General features: G+C 44.2%; 1 protein-coding gene across 2 annotated transcripts in view; it reads right to left on the bottom strand.

Annotated features, from left to right (window-relative positions):
* The window catches only part of MICALL2 (MICAL like 2), a 62,820-nt gene that overhangs the window by 28,984 nt on the left and 19,013 nt on the right, over nucleotides 1-14,823 (bottom strand). For both annotated transcript variants that reach the window (XM_083153082.1, XM_083153083.1), the window contains exons 3-4: nucleotides 9,347-9,395; nucleotides 7,990-8,131 (exon numbers count right to left, since the gene is read on the bottom strand). In XM_083153082.1, coding sequence (XP_083009208.1) covers nucleotides 7,990-8,131; nucleotides 9,347-9,395 — 191 coding nt within the window. The remainder of the gene's footprint in view (nucleotides 1-7,989; nucleotides 8,132-9,346; nucleotides 9,396-14,823) is intronic.

Here is a 14,823-nt window from a genome sequence, read left to right as displayed (position 1 = left end):
AAGGGGTCCGCAGCACCCAATTACAGAGTACATAAGCTAACAAGCAAAACAGGAAACAGTAACTTAAAAGGACAAGTACAGGGTACATAAACATGAAATTACTATCAGGGTAGCAGACAACTGTGGGATTTGGTGCCATCGAAGATGGTTTACGTAAGAGAAGGAAAAAGCACACGAGAGAAGAGGGCATTGCTCGTGAGAGCTTACATTCTAAATGGATGAGTGTGAGTTTCCATAGGTCTAACACAAGGATCTTTGCCGCTTCCAGAGGAAAGCTGCTTCATGTGTGGTTTTTCTGTCTACAGTCCTCATTTCTATGGGCACTTGCACCAGCTCTATCCTAGCCTGCGTTCTCCATACATCCAGAACTATATCTACATGCCTATGTCACCAGATAGAACAACTCTGCATGACAGCAATGTCGCCGCCCACATCCCGCCCCATTTTTACGCTAAGGCCCAGATGCACTAAGCTTCAAAAGTGATAAAATGGAGAGTGATAAACAGCCAGCCAATCAGCTCCTACCTGCCATGTCACAGACTGTGTTTGAAACATGTCAGGCAGGAGCTCATTGGTTGGTTGTTTATCACTCTCCATTTAATCACTTTTGAAGCTTAGTACATCTGGCCCAAAGTGAGATACAGCAAAGATCCAGCTAGCCCTGAATTTACCGGAGATCTGCAAAAATGCGACCCAAAAAATGCAGTAACCCAATGTATCCTGACTTTCATTGTACGCTAGATCCTCCAAATGGTTGCTAGCTTGATTTGCATTATTCCACGTTTGCTTTGTGTTAATATATAACCCACTGTCTTGGACGAATTTGGGTAGCACGCCTTTTGGCATTTTCTAAGCAAATAATGTTCCTTTAGTATGTAGAATGCAGGCAATATATCCTTGTTCCTTAGCTGGAATACATGGCAATGTATTTATTTATGCCGCGCTAACCAGTGACCCACTAACAAGGATAATTCAATTACTCCACTAAATGAATGTTTTCTGCAGACGTATTACAGCGCGCAGAGCTTGTAGCGCAGAGCAAACCTTGTTTTCTTTATTACCCAACGGACAAGTTAACAAAAAAGGACAAATTAAAGAGAATGTCTTTATATATTTAGTTTTATTCCATTAGACAGACTAACGCGAACATGTTGAAACTCTGTCCGTGGCAGTTTTAGGGCAGGATCTCAGCCAAGCTTGTGTTTATTCTGGAAATATTTGACTTCCGAGAAACACACATCTCAATCCAGAGCACAAATGAGGGATCAGATGCAAACAAACAAGGCGGAAGAGGAGAAATAGCAGCGATAAAACCATTTACTGTGACTGTAGATGGCTACACAGCACATACGTAACCTCAGGGCCAGGATTATTATTCACATACCTGGACCAAGGTGTATGCCACAGAAATAACTACCTAAGAGCTGGCTGGCCAAACATCTGCGCCCCCCCCCCCCCCCTCAGTACCTTGGCCCTTATTCTGATTAAGTCGGACGGCTGCATGTGCGGACAGGCACGAGTGTTCTTAACCCCGCCGATGGTACGGATCGCTCACGCCATTCGAATGCGGTAGGACGCCAAGCGAGTGGATGTTTCATGTGAACAGCCACTCGCTGGCCTGTGGAAACCTCCTCCATCCTCTGATGGTCGCCGACCATCGACTGATGGACCGAGCGGACAGGCAGCCACGAGTGCTCCAGACCACTCGGATAGTCGTCCGTGTGAAGGCAGGGATATGGGCGGGCAGCTGACATCTGGCTATGTCAGCTGTCTGCCCCCCACACTGCATTACCATATGCGCGCCCAGAGTTTTCGTGGGAACGCCCATGAAGCGCGGGACATACGCATATGGTAATGAGCCCAAACAGCCCTCCACGGCCCTCTCCACCCCATGCTCGGATGGTCCTATACGATCGTTTTCCCACACGGAATTCACGCCGTGTTTGAACGTGCGAGGCGTATGCACATGCACAGAAGGGCCTCTGCACATGCGCACACGCAAAACATCGGTCGCTAGCGGGATAAATTATTCAATGGTCGTCAAAGGAGTTCCTCCTGCCTTCGGAAATGAAAGTCAGAACATTCACATCATTTCCTGCCCCAGTGGAGCTTACAATCTATATTCTCTACCACATGTACACACACACACAGACATTCTAGGGTTAATTTTTGTTGGAAGCCAATTGACCTACCAGTATATATTGTTGGAATGTGGAGGAAACCCACTCAAACACGGGGAGAATATACAAACTCCACCCAGTTATGGCCATGGTGGGAATCAAACCCATGACCTCAGTGCTGTGAGGCAGCATTACACCATCCATACTGCTCATTTGGGTGGACATATCTACCCCACTTGTGCCCACACAGTCACCAATCAGTCACATGACTATAGACTAAGGAATGATACTGGATTCTGGCCGTCTCTTCTAATGGTGTGTACACACAGTGAGATTCAGGATAATGGCCAATTTTGACTATCCAATTTTGGCTAAGTGCACTTAAGATTTACACTATGTTGCTTTTTGGCCCTAGGCCAAATACATTCTAGAGGCGACAGTCTATTTAGCTATGCGATACCGATGCTGCGGGGCCGCGCATCCTGATCGCATGTGGCTGAACACTGCAATTTTGACTAACTTGCAAAGCGATTTTGACTATATAGTCAAAGCCAACATTTTACCGTGTGTATACAGCTTAACACATCTGTATATTTAAAAAAAAAAAAAAAAAACACATAAAGAGAGGATACTAGAGTGATTTATGCTGTGAATAACTTCAGCACTTTCTGGATACACCTATATAACCTGTAATAACGCCTGCTGAACCGGACTGACCATGGGGGAGATTCTCTAAGAATCTCCGCCCCCCTTCGCCGCCCATCGCATTTATAATTATCGCATATGTTCTAACATATGCGATAATTATAGCAAAGGCCAGCTCTTGTGATAAGAGCTGCCCTTTGCGGTGAGAGTAGCCGGGTCCCAGCAGGTCCCGGCGGCTCCCCCCTCCCTCACACACCCGGCACTGCTGCTGCTGTGCCGGGCTCTCCTCCTCCCTGCACCCGGAAGAGGATCAGTGCAGGGAGGAGGTCACAGGTCCGGGCAGCACAGCTCTGTGCTGCCCGGACACAGGTGAGGGGGGAGGGGGCGATGCGGGGCGGCTGGGGTCCGTGCGGGGCGGCGGAGGGTTGCGGTAGAAGCCCATTGCCAGATTTTTCTGGCGATGCCCCCCCGCCGCGTTAACCCGGCGGGGGATGCATACAGCATCCCAAAATGCGGTAAAAACCCCGATAACGGGTTTTTTTCCGCATTTCTTGTTTAGAGAATCTTCCCCCCTGCCTGTAAGGAGGAAAGGGTTATCATTTTTGGTGTACTACAATATTTTAGGACTGAACTGAAACTTAAGGGGCCTACACATGTGGCGATGTTGCAGAGTGATCTGAGCGATGCTAGATCGCTCCACACACAGCACTGCACAGCGATGTGTGCTGAGTGATCTGTCAGGGCCAGTGTCCTCCGGTGGGAACACTGGTGATCGGACTAGATTTATCATGCATGAATGATCTACATCGCCCGGCGAAAGTGTTGCGCGGGGCTTAAGGAACGGATGCACTAAGCTTCAAAAGTGATAAAATGGAGAGTGATAAACAACCAACCAATCAGCTCCTGCCTGTCAGTTTTTAAACACAGTCTGTGACATACAGGTAGAAGCTGATTGGCTGGCTGTTTATCACTCTCCATTGTATCACTTTTGAAGCTTAGTGCATCTGGCCCCAAGTCAGATTGCTTCGAAGAGGACACAAAATCGCTACGTATGTAGGCACCATTACAGCAATACTTTGTACAACTCAGGCTCATTGCAATGGGGCCTACACATGTAGCAATGTTGCGTCATTTACTAAGCAATCTGACTTAATTTGATTAGATCGCTTAGAAAATTACCCTACATTGCTCAGTGTGTAGGGGCCATATCGAAGTGCTCCACTATCGCTGGGTTATGTAGATCATGCATGCATGCATGATAGATTTAGTCAGATCGCCAGTGTTCTCACTGGAGGACACTGGCCATGACAAATCGCCACGTGTGTAGGCCGCTTAACCTATTCTGAATATTCCATTTTATTGTTCCTGTGCATATGCAAGGTTGCTAACAGTTACTTCACAGAAAATAAAGAAAAAAAAAAGTACTCTCCGTTTTATACAAACGTAAAACAAATTTGACCAAAAACGATTTAAAAAATAAAATAATAATAGTTACTGTTGCCCAAAGTCCCCAAACATTCTGCTTTGCCTGTATAAGCAGGACATTATTCATAACAGCGGTAGAATCTCTGTAATCACATTTCATGTGCCACCAATGAAGAGTGTATGAGGTTCACATGTCTGGTTAGAGAAGTAAACATTTCCACAGCTTGGGATTTCCCGCAACTTCTGAGCTCCGAGGGACTTTTCCAAGGATAATTAAATCAAACGCAGCGAAGGGTGACTTCAGTACAAGCTGCGGAGTTACAGCATGTTCCAAATGTCTTAACTATTTAGCACTTAGTTTCAAGGCCTGTAACATATTGTTTCTACAGAAACATATGTTATCATTGCACAGAGTCACTTCTGGGAAACTTTGCATTTAAAACTTTTCGCCTGGTGGCTTTAACATGGGGGGCTGTGTGGCGCAGCTTCCTGGTGTACAATTCTTGCAATGTACTTGGTCTATAAAAGCGGGAGGTCGGAGCTAGGGGGTCACTTGTCAGCAGCGACCACATTCCTTTAACCACCGCGCTATAGAAGACAGTCTCTTCCCCCCTGTGTGTGAGGAAAACAACTGAAAACAATCCTCTCGAGAGCCTGATTCTTTTCATACCCTTTCAACTGGATATGGCTTTCCCACAGAGGAGGGGCCCGTACAGCCTCTGCTCTGAAAACTAAACAATTCTGTATGGCATATTAATAATGCAATAGGATTTTAATTATTAAAAACTATTAATAGACAACATATTCTGCAGCCTATTATAAATGTGTGACCTGAAAAGTTATACAGGAGGCCAATTTAATACAACTATTTACAGATCATTAAAAAGAATAAACAAATAAAAAAATACCTCTGGCGTTCAGATATTAATCCAGTACCACACGGTACAAGCATAAATGACAATTCATCGCTGAAAATCAGTGATCGCTTCTGCCATAAAGAACTTTATTATACACCTTTTACACAGGCAAAAACCTGGGTCACCATCGGTGTAAAAGGGTTAGCTGAAAAAAAAAAAACGGGTCCATTTGCCCGCGAATCCTACCCAGGTCCTGGAACCCGGATAGAAGGCAGTGTAAACGGGTATGCTGGGTCATCCGACCGAACTCCCGATTACAGCAATGTGGGAGCCCAACCTCCGGACCGCCGTGTCCTGCGGTCAGTCTGGAGGTTGAGCGGGGGGCACACGCAGCCTCCGCCGCTGTCTACTGTACTGGGCAGACAGCAGCAGAGTCGGGGAGGAGGTGAATGGATGCCTGTGTGCAGCATCCATTCACCTGGTGAATGGGGGGTAGGGGGTGCACTGAGGCTGGGGGCAGGGCTTGCCTCCAGCGCGGCGATTGGCTATACGATCTCCAAGCGCCGCCCCCGTTTATACTGCGGGTCTCCACCTCAGTGTAAACAGGGCAAATCCTGGATCCAACCCTGATTGGAACAGTGTTCCAAATACAGATCTGGGATTTTGGTGTAAAAGTGGTATAACCGTTTAGCCTCAACACAGATCAGTATCGATGCCCAGTCTAATAGTTCCATGCAGGGAAAATAAATAGCTGATTGTAGGTATCTATATACAGGGTGGGGCATGGAAACTTTCTTTATTAATAGGGGCGTGGTGAAGTTAGTGAAGGTCACAGTGGTGGGAATGGGCTCCGTAGAAGGGGCTGGATGGTAGGTTTGTGTCCCCACCCATTTCAGACGCAATAATGATTTGGTCAAGGGAGCAGCATGCTTTCGCGTATTTTTCTTATGGCCAAACGGTCATCACTGTGCAACGTGCCTTTCGTCTTCACTTCAAAAATTCCCCTGCGAGGCCGTGTTCCTGATCAGAAATGCTCGTAAACATGCAGATGCCCGTGGCGACATTTACAAAAAATCCTTTGTAAATCCTTTGTAAAACGGTCTAACATCAAATCTCCCATGTTGTGTGACAGGCTAAAAATTCCTAATAAAAAGAGTATTGAAACGTGTGCAGTTTTTTATTTCATTTTCAAAAAAAATGGAAGTTCCCATACCTCACCCTGTATATCTAAAAGGCTAACTACTCCTCACCTCTGTGAGGTGAAGTACTGCCACTGATCACTAGTGGCCACTCAATGGACCAAATTACTATTTGCTAAAAAGAGGCAATAACAGAAAATGAAAGCAATTTTTGCAGGGACACGAATCGGTTTCAAATATGGATAGAGGGCGCTGTGAAGACAGAGATTGGAGGTAGGAGCAGATAGGCAGTGGGGGTGGATTGGAGAGTTTGTAGGCTAAAAACAGTCACAGCTCAAAGCTGAAGTATATTGCAAAGCAGTAATTTTGAGCATTGAGCGATTCCCTTCCCAGTCTCTTAAGAAATCCATGAATAGAAGGCTGAGGGAGAGGGGCTCTGACACATCGCTGGTTCATTTCAGAAAGGAAAAAGTCGGAAAAGAAAAGTGAAGTGGGCCATTAGATTCATTGAAGGCACCATCAGGCCTGTGTCAGGTAAGGAGGTAGTTTTGCTCTTTTAAAGCTCACTCGGGGTAACGTTTTAGTTTTAGATGTCATTATCCTTTAATATTTTGAAGGTTTAGGATGCAATACAACAAGGCTTGGTTACATTATGTGCAGGCCTGAGTACAAGGACTCAATGGGGGCAATTCAATTACTGGTTGTAAAGGAGTATTGCCAGCAAAATGCCATCACTTATTTTGGGTACATCATTTGGTCTCAAATGATTCAAAAAATGTAAATTAGCCTTGCTAACTGTGCCGAGACCTGTTGTGGTCCAAATCATTAACGATCAAACCAGAAATCAAGACGATAAAACCCCAATCTAAGAGATCAGTTTTTATCAGAAACTCTCCACCACTATGCGGAATATAAAAAGTTCACCATGGCAAGAGCGTCCTGCCAACTGGGAGAGCTACTCCGTATAAGTGGTCCCAGGTAAGTAATGATGTACGTTGCTGGTTACAATATGATTGGTGCTTCGAATCAGGTCAGGAACTATTTTTCTGATGGGTCACACATTGTACAGTACTTAAGGCATTTCTACGGGATACGGTCATTGGGTCACCAGCAACTTCCCCATGTCGACCTAATGAACCGGTTGACCTTCGTGCATGTCGACCTAATGCTTGTTGACCTACTTGCTGGTCACCCAATGATTCATACCCATTTCTACAGATACAAATCTGGGGGGAAGATGTACTAAGCCTTGAAAAGAGATAAAATGGAGAGTGATAAACAACCAGCCAATCAGCTCCTGCCTGCCATGTCACAAGCTGTGTTTGAAAAATGGCAGGTAGGAGCTGATTGGCTGGTGCATTATCACTCTCCATGTTATCACTTTTCAAGCTTAGTACATCTGGCTCCTGGTCATTTGGTGCAACCATCCAACAATTAATTGTGGGTCCATTTTTTTACTCCAGATATAAAATGGTCGTACGGAAAGATCTTGCTCCCGTCATCCAGTGTGTACCTGAGGTACATAATCGGTCAACGATGTCCAGTTCTCTTAATTCCAATAAAATACCATACTAATTTCTTGTGTGTATAATTTGATTAATACACCCACTGTATTAACTGTTTGACAGAATTCTGCATTGATTAAAGTTTGTAAAAATAACTGTAAAGTGATCTCTGCATATCCTGAACTACTGAAAACAGAATGCTGCATACATATGTAATAAAGATTCAATATTGATATACACAAAAAAAAAAGTTGGCTAAAAATAATGTATGGACAGAGCATTAATGTGGGTGACGTACTTGGCGAGCGTCCATGGAAGTAGTTATAATATTGGGACACGTAAGTTAAAATGCTGAGCCGGTCTGGCACACGTAGTTTGACCATATCCTCAGCATCAAGTAGAGCCGGAATCCCCAGCTGTTCCTCGGCAACACGGAAAGCCTGCAGCATGGAGAGACAGAAGAGGACTCATGGGACACATTGAATTACAAGAACAATGAGACTGTCATTACTTGGCCGGTTCTTTACCACAAGGACAGCTGGAGAATGGAAGTCAATCAGCCTGCTGTGTAAAGACATTAGCCAAGTATAAAAGCTCAATAAACATTGCACTACGGCCTTATCAATAAATAAGGCGGCATTAATTAGCAGTTAACAAATATGAAATTATCACATGACGTCAGTCCAGCCCTGTGTTCGGCGTTCAGTTCAGACCGACTTTTACATCCGAAGGGGAGAGAAATCCTGCGACCATCAAATGAATTTGCGCCCCTGTCCATATCGGCACGGCTATCTAAATTATGCTGTTTCGGCTTCGCCAGCAGAAGGCTGGCAAAACCCTATCTCAACAGCAGGGACAGCGCTGCCCCTGCTGTTGGCTCTGGGCTGCGCTGGGGATCTCACGTGAGTAGCGAGATCCCGCTCATGCCCAGTCCAGCCGGCCAGGGAGAAGTAGACAGCGCATCAGTGTAGGTCTCCTCTCCTGCTTCGCTTTGTTAATGAGGTGAAGCAGGAAGTATTATAGCGGCGCGATAAGCGCCACTATAATACATCTGCCCCATTGTCTGTGACATGGCAGGTAGGAGCTTGAGCATCTGGCCCACAGACAGTTAGAACTGTGAAGGGTAAAGACATTTAGATTTTATCATTAGAATTCTTCATGTTAATGTGTAAATTAGCAGTCAGATTCTGTTCAGTGCTTGGCTTAGATTTTAGTAAAAAAAAGAGAGTATTCAGATGAATCCTAAATATGGATTAAGTGCATCTGCAATAATTAACTCTCCTTTGGCCAAGCAAGGTTATCATGACATAATGGCACGGTAGAAGGTTATGGAGCGTTTCCAAAACGAGAACGGTTAGCCCTGTTACACACCCATGCACAGAAACATTTTGTGAGGGCAGAGGGGATAGGGCTTTGAAAACATGAACACACTAAATATTTGGAATACTTGACTCAAAGAAACACGTAAGAAAACTTGGCTTATAAGGAAATGTTCCTCATTATAAGAGGGCTACTAGCTTTAGAACAAGGAGTACTGTATAGGGAGAAACCAACATAATCAACTAGCGAGTACATACAGTAGCTCTATTTTATATCCTTTGTCATTGCATTATGTAGACTGGGTGGCCGGATGAGGGGAAAAAAGGGCAACTTACCAAGTGGTTATTCTCATACACATTCTCCTTACTCAGAGAGTTGAAGTTTCTGAAATGAAGAAAAACGTCCATTAGCCTTAAAGCATAGATGGCTACAAATAGCATAAACACAGTGCAGTGATGTTCAATTATGGCCGAATCAGACCCCTTCCCCGATGTTTGGGGTTTTTGCATGCAATGTTTGGGCATGATAAAGCCCAAAGTGTGAATTCTTCACAACAGTTAGAAACAATAACACCCCCCCCCCCCCCCCAATAAACGAAGGTGCCATGTTCCATGGGGCCTGGAAACCCTGCAGTTTAGGAAAATCACCCAACTCTCATGATGCTACATTTCCTTGATGCTCCTAAGCAGACAGTCTGGGATGTCAGAGTCGGCCTTGGACATAGCTATAGGTGAAGGCCTAGGCCCCGTGGCAACAGTCGCAGTGGCCCATCACCACGTTGTTTGAGCGGCTCCAGCTGCAATGTTGCTTGGGGCACCAGATGGAAAATGGCGGCTCTACTGTGAATTTAGCTGCCAAGGTCAGCTGCATTAACAGTAGATATAATCGTGAGCATGGATTGGAACTGTCGGCGTCTCCAGAACCAAGGCGACCGGAGCAGCATAATCGTACATAAACTCTAGTCAGGCAAAATCCAGAATTCACTGATCACACATCTAGGGTACATTTACTAAGAAGGGCGTTCTATTGAAGATTGATAGCAACCAATCAGACGCTACTTCTTATTTATTTAGCACCTTCTGGAAATAGATATAATCTGATTGTTTGCTATGGGCAACATACTATCTTCAACAGAACTCCCAACTTAGGGTCGATCCTATTATACCCGAAGGGTGCGAGTTGCCGTTCGGATGCAGTTTTAACGCTGAAAACGGCACCCAAATGAACCCTAACTGGCACCCTTCGCAGGGCCGAATTCGCTAAAAATTGCTCAAACCCCTATGGAGGTGCGATACCTTTTCAGCTACTTTGGCCTGCCGTAAAGTGCGCCCAGTGTCGTGATGATTCACAACTCGTGAATCATCCGCACCTTTCGGGGTTAGTAGGATCGACGGATAATAGAAAACCAAGCTTCTTTACTTAACCTTTGAGTGTCAAGTGAATTTGTCAGAATAGATGTAAATAGGCAAGTATAATGACCTATTTTTGTCTTATATAGGAAATATAATCTTTTTTTATTTTTTATGTTTGTCTTATATAGGAAATATAATCTTTTTTTATTTTTTATTTACACAACAGGTCTTGTTTGAATTTATATAACAAATGTGAGTGACGCTGGAATTTTTGCCAGACATACCCAGCTATGTCATGTTAGCAGGACATGTAGAAACAAAATATCATCCACAACGGACATTCAGCAATAAATGATAGATGTATAGCACGTAACCTTGCATATGTAAACCGTCGGCACCACGTCTATGTATGGGAACAGGATAGTTCAGACACAAAATAGATTTATACATTTATTAACGTCGGCATATTAGCTTGATAATCATAAAAAAAGGAAGGATATAAATCTGTAAAGCCTGCCGTATAAAAACCATGACGACGGCAGAATTCTGAATCGTGGGAGCTGGTGCAGGTCATATCAGAGTTCTGCAGAGAGCACATTACTCACTAGCCGTGTAATCACTGGCGTTGTGAAGCCAGGCTACCAGCTGAGAAGAAAGTCACAGCTTAAATTATATTGCATTGTCCCATCCTATAGCATCCACCCAGGTGCTTCCTGTAAAATCTCTGTCCATGGAGAGTGCCACAATGTAGGAGTGACAGCACCACAGATAAAGATCTCACAGCTAATGAGACCGGACATGCAAACAATGCGCAGATATCACAACAATGGGAAACACTGCCAGATAATAAGGATATTAGGCAATCATATTCCTACACAACCCAGCGACAGTATCTCATTCCTCACTCACATCCTCCATATCACTCACAAGTCCTTTGATCATCCCGCTTTATAAACACGGTACTAGTAGGACAGGTTTCATTCTCTTTCTTGAAAGTTAAAGAATCTTTAAAAAGACACACGACATCCACGGAAGTGTGTTTAATAATGGTGCACAGAGAAACGCTGCAATCTACAGCAAGCAGAGATCCACTCGTCGGAATCTTGTGCAGCGAAATTAATAGAGCCCGATTCCAGATTTGATCGTATGGCTGACAATTCCCACGGCGGCGATTATCGATACACTTCACATGTGTACGGTTTACAGTATGCTGGTGCAAGCCCGTCTTGCGATGAAGCACTGCAACAAATTCTATGCGCACGCCATTGGCAAGGTGGTTGACAGGAAGTAGGAGTGTGGGGGTGGAAACCGCCCATTTAGTGGGAGTGCTAAGAAAAAAAAGCAGGCGTGCCAGAAAAAATACTGGGAGTGTCCAGGAAAATGCTACTGTAGGCGTGCCTGAGCACTAAAGGGGAGGGTGTGTGACATCAGCTCCAGGCCTAATATGCCTTTTTCCATCACACCACAGAGTAAGTCCCTGGCCACTCTGAGCCTGTGATGGTTTGTACCCAGTGTAAAAATCATTCGATGAGGAGCCCTGTACGATGGGTTTTGGACATATTTGCACGGTTGCCAATGGATATGTAGCTGTACACCTCCATTCGCCCAGCGATCACATTAACTCGCAAGGTGGGATTTCACTCTAGCGGGCGGTGGCATAGCTCAACGCTGGCCTTACGAATTTGCACCCATGCGATCAGGTCTGCATCGGGCCCATAATTTGATTGAATGTTATGGGTTACAGCAGGTGTCCACCTTGCGCGGTTATATTAATACAAGCCATGGTGTATGTTTAGCTGTTGTACTAGAGCAGGTTAACGTAGACGTGAGAAAGTCCAGTCCACTACAAAGGGCATATCTCACACACGTTCTAGGGTTTATAGCCTACCAGGGTCATTAAACTGATTTCACTAAAGGAATTTCTGAGATACACACTTTGTTCCACGCAAGCAACAACACCTACCTATAGCGTCAGCCAGATTGTGGGCTCAACCAATACCCAAGTGCCAACGTTTCCAAAGGGTCTACAGAGCAGCGGCCTTCGCAGTTGCCCAGATTTCTCTCATACCGATTTGCACTACACGTCCAAGAAATAATACCATTAGCTTTGCAGAGTAATCAGCTGTGATCAACCACTCAGCAGCAGCAGTTCCAAGGTGCATTCTGGGTACAAGGAACACTGGGCAAGGGCTGGCGAATCCACAACATTTAAAATCAGTTTTAGTGGGGTGAAAAACAAAAAGCCACAAACTTTTTAAAAATAATTACTTATTTGAACCACAAAATTATACAGTGTTTATAAATAAAACTATTTGCTATTTCTTTTTTTTTTATTATTATTAGCAATTAAGAATTTAGTTGTTTAATGATGATTGGAGTGCTGGTAATTTTTTCCAGATACATTTATTTCGATTACACAACGTAGGAACAATTTCAAGGCGGTTAACGCTTGTATAGCCACGTATAGAAAGAATACATCATCCTATTTATACACAGCCAGCTTTATCCTTATTTGCTGCAAAGAAATAATTTCCCATCAGGTTTTGTAGAACCAGTCTCTGCCACATCATTGCTGGCAGTCACAACACAAACAGCAGAGAAACCACAAATGCCACCATCCTCCTGGCAGGTACAGCATGTACTGACAATTCCAGAGCGAGGACCAATCAGATCTGTGGCAGGAGAACAGACCCAAGTACTGAATTTGTGTACAAAATCAGTTTCTATAATTAGAGTAGAGGGCAGCCGTGTATCTGGCAAATGTGGTGGTATATGGCACCAGAATGAGCTCAGTAGGATATGGGAAACTAAGGTGCAAATGGGAACGATGGACTAAATATATTGTGTTTGATAAATAAGGGTAAGGAGATCCAGCTGGGAGTACAGGATTATGGTATTGAGGTTACAAATATTTAGGAGTGTTGGAGTAGAACACACAGGTTTCACTGAAGTGGTATCTGGATGGCTGACACACAATAGGCCGACATAGGCGAAACTTTGACACAAGCAATAAGGTCGCCATGAGTTTATAAGGTCGCCAACGATTTTGATTCATTTTTATTTTGGACTTTATCATTTACGAACCAATCAACACACAAATTTTTTTTAATGATTTCTCTCCCCTTCAGTCACATGCGAGGGGGATATGTTCTCAGAATACATCGGCTGGCATGTTACCGAGGGGATGCGTGCAACACTGACCTGTTCAATAGGCTGCGAGTATACGTAGTGTAGTGAACAGGTCTGAATTAGGCTCATGAATAATAGTAGTCTGCTGCCACCACCACGAAATATAAAAAAGCTAAACCTTTCCGAGAACATAAAAATTGTTAAATATAATAATGGTAAGAACTAAAAAACCCATCACAGACTGCTCCTGTGTCTATCCCTTGCTTGGGTCTGCAGGGAGTTAGAAATAAATGAGATGTCCCTTCAGTGGCCACAATACTGTATACAGAACATGAAGCTTTTGGAACATCTGATAAACAGATTCTTTTGTCTGAGAGCGCAGCTGTGCGATATCAGCTAGACGTGAAGAACAAGTCAGCTTCAGAGTATTTTCTCTGGCATAACAGGAAAAAATACTGAGTGGGAGGAAAGGCCTTCTGACTTGTGGACCCCACCACTCAAAATAGACTGCTTTAGAGTGGTTTTATCCTACATCGCATAGTTTCCTGCCCGGCTGACATTGAACACGCCCTCTGTCTTAGTCTGTTCTACGTAACGGGACTGCAGCGCTTTCTGACCCATTGCTCAATTGCAATTAAGCGCTTCCTTTAGTAACTTCACCCATTGCCGGTACCGTTCAAAAGAATAGGATCATGGTGTATCAAGTTGACTTATGTTTTGGTTCCAAGTCCTTTTACATGACAGAAAGAAGCAAATAATGATTCCACGACGACGGAACATGGACATTATAATTATTTTGGGGATTTATTGATGGAAATGGCAGCATATTACACTGCACTACACTGATACAATTATATCAGGACGCTATGGAAAGCCGTCCACCCTGTTGCTCATTGCTGGTAATACCAGCAGATGAGCAGCAGCTGCCGGCGATGATGCGGGATCAGTGTTAACCACTCATTGCTGCCCCGTACACACTGGGCGGCTTTTGAGCTGAAAGCATCTCAAAAAGACAAAAAACTGACAACACGGTAAAAAAGGGCTATAATTGTATAACCCGATAATACCATCTGACTAATAATCACTGTAAAAGCGAGTTTTTGCTGTGTGGTAATTTACCACGAGCGATAGGATACACCCTTACTTATTTTATCCATTCTTGTTTAAATGAGACACTTGTCATTTCAGGAACTTTTTTCAGCAGCTCAACAACAAAGTGTTAAAGTAAGTATAGATCCTGCTAAAAAATCTGGACTTTAATATAATATAATAATATGCACATAAGATTCTAAAAGCAGGGTTACTGGTCACAGCAGCTCAACAGAGTGCAG

Source organism: Crinia signifera, chromosome 7, assembly GCF_055691185.1.
Source record: "Crinia signifera chromosome 7, ASM5569118v1, whole genome shotgun sequence".
Classification (NCBI taxonomy): Eukaryota; Metazoa; Chordata; class Amphibia; order Anura; family Myobatrachidae; genus Crinia; species Crinia signifera.
This window is presented reverse-complemented; position numbering and strand designations above follow the sequence as displayed.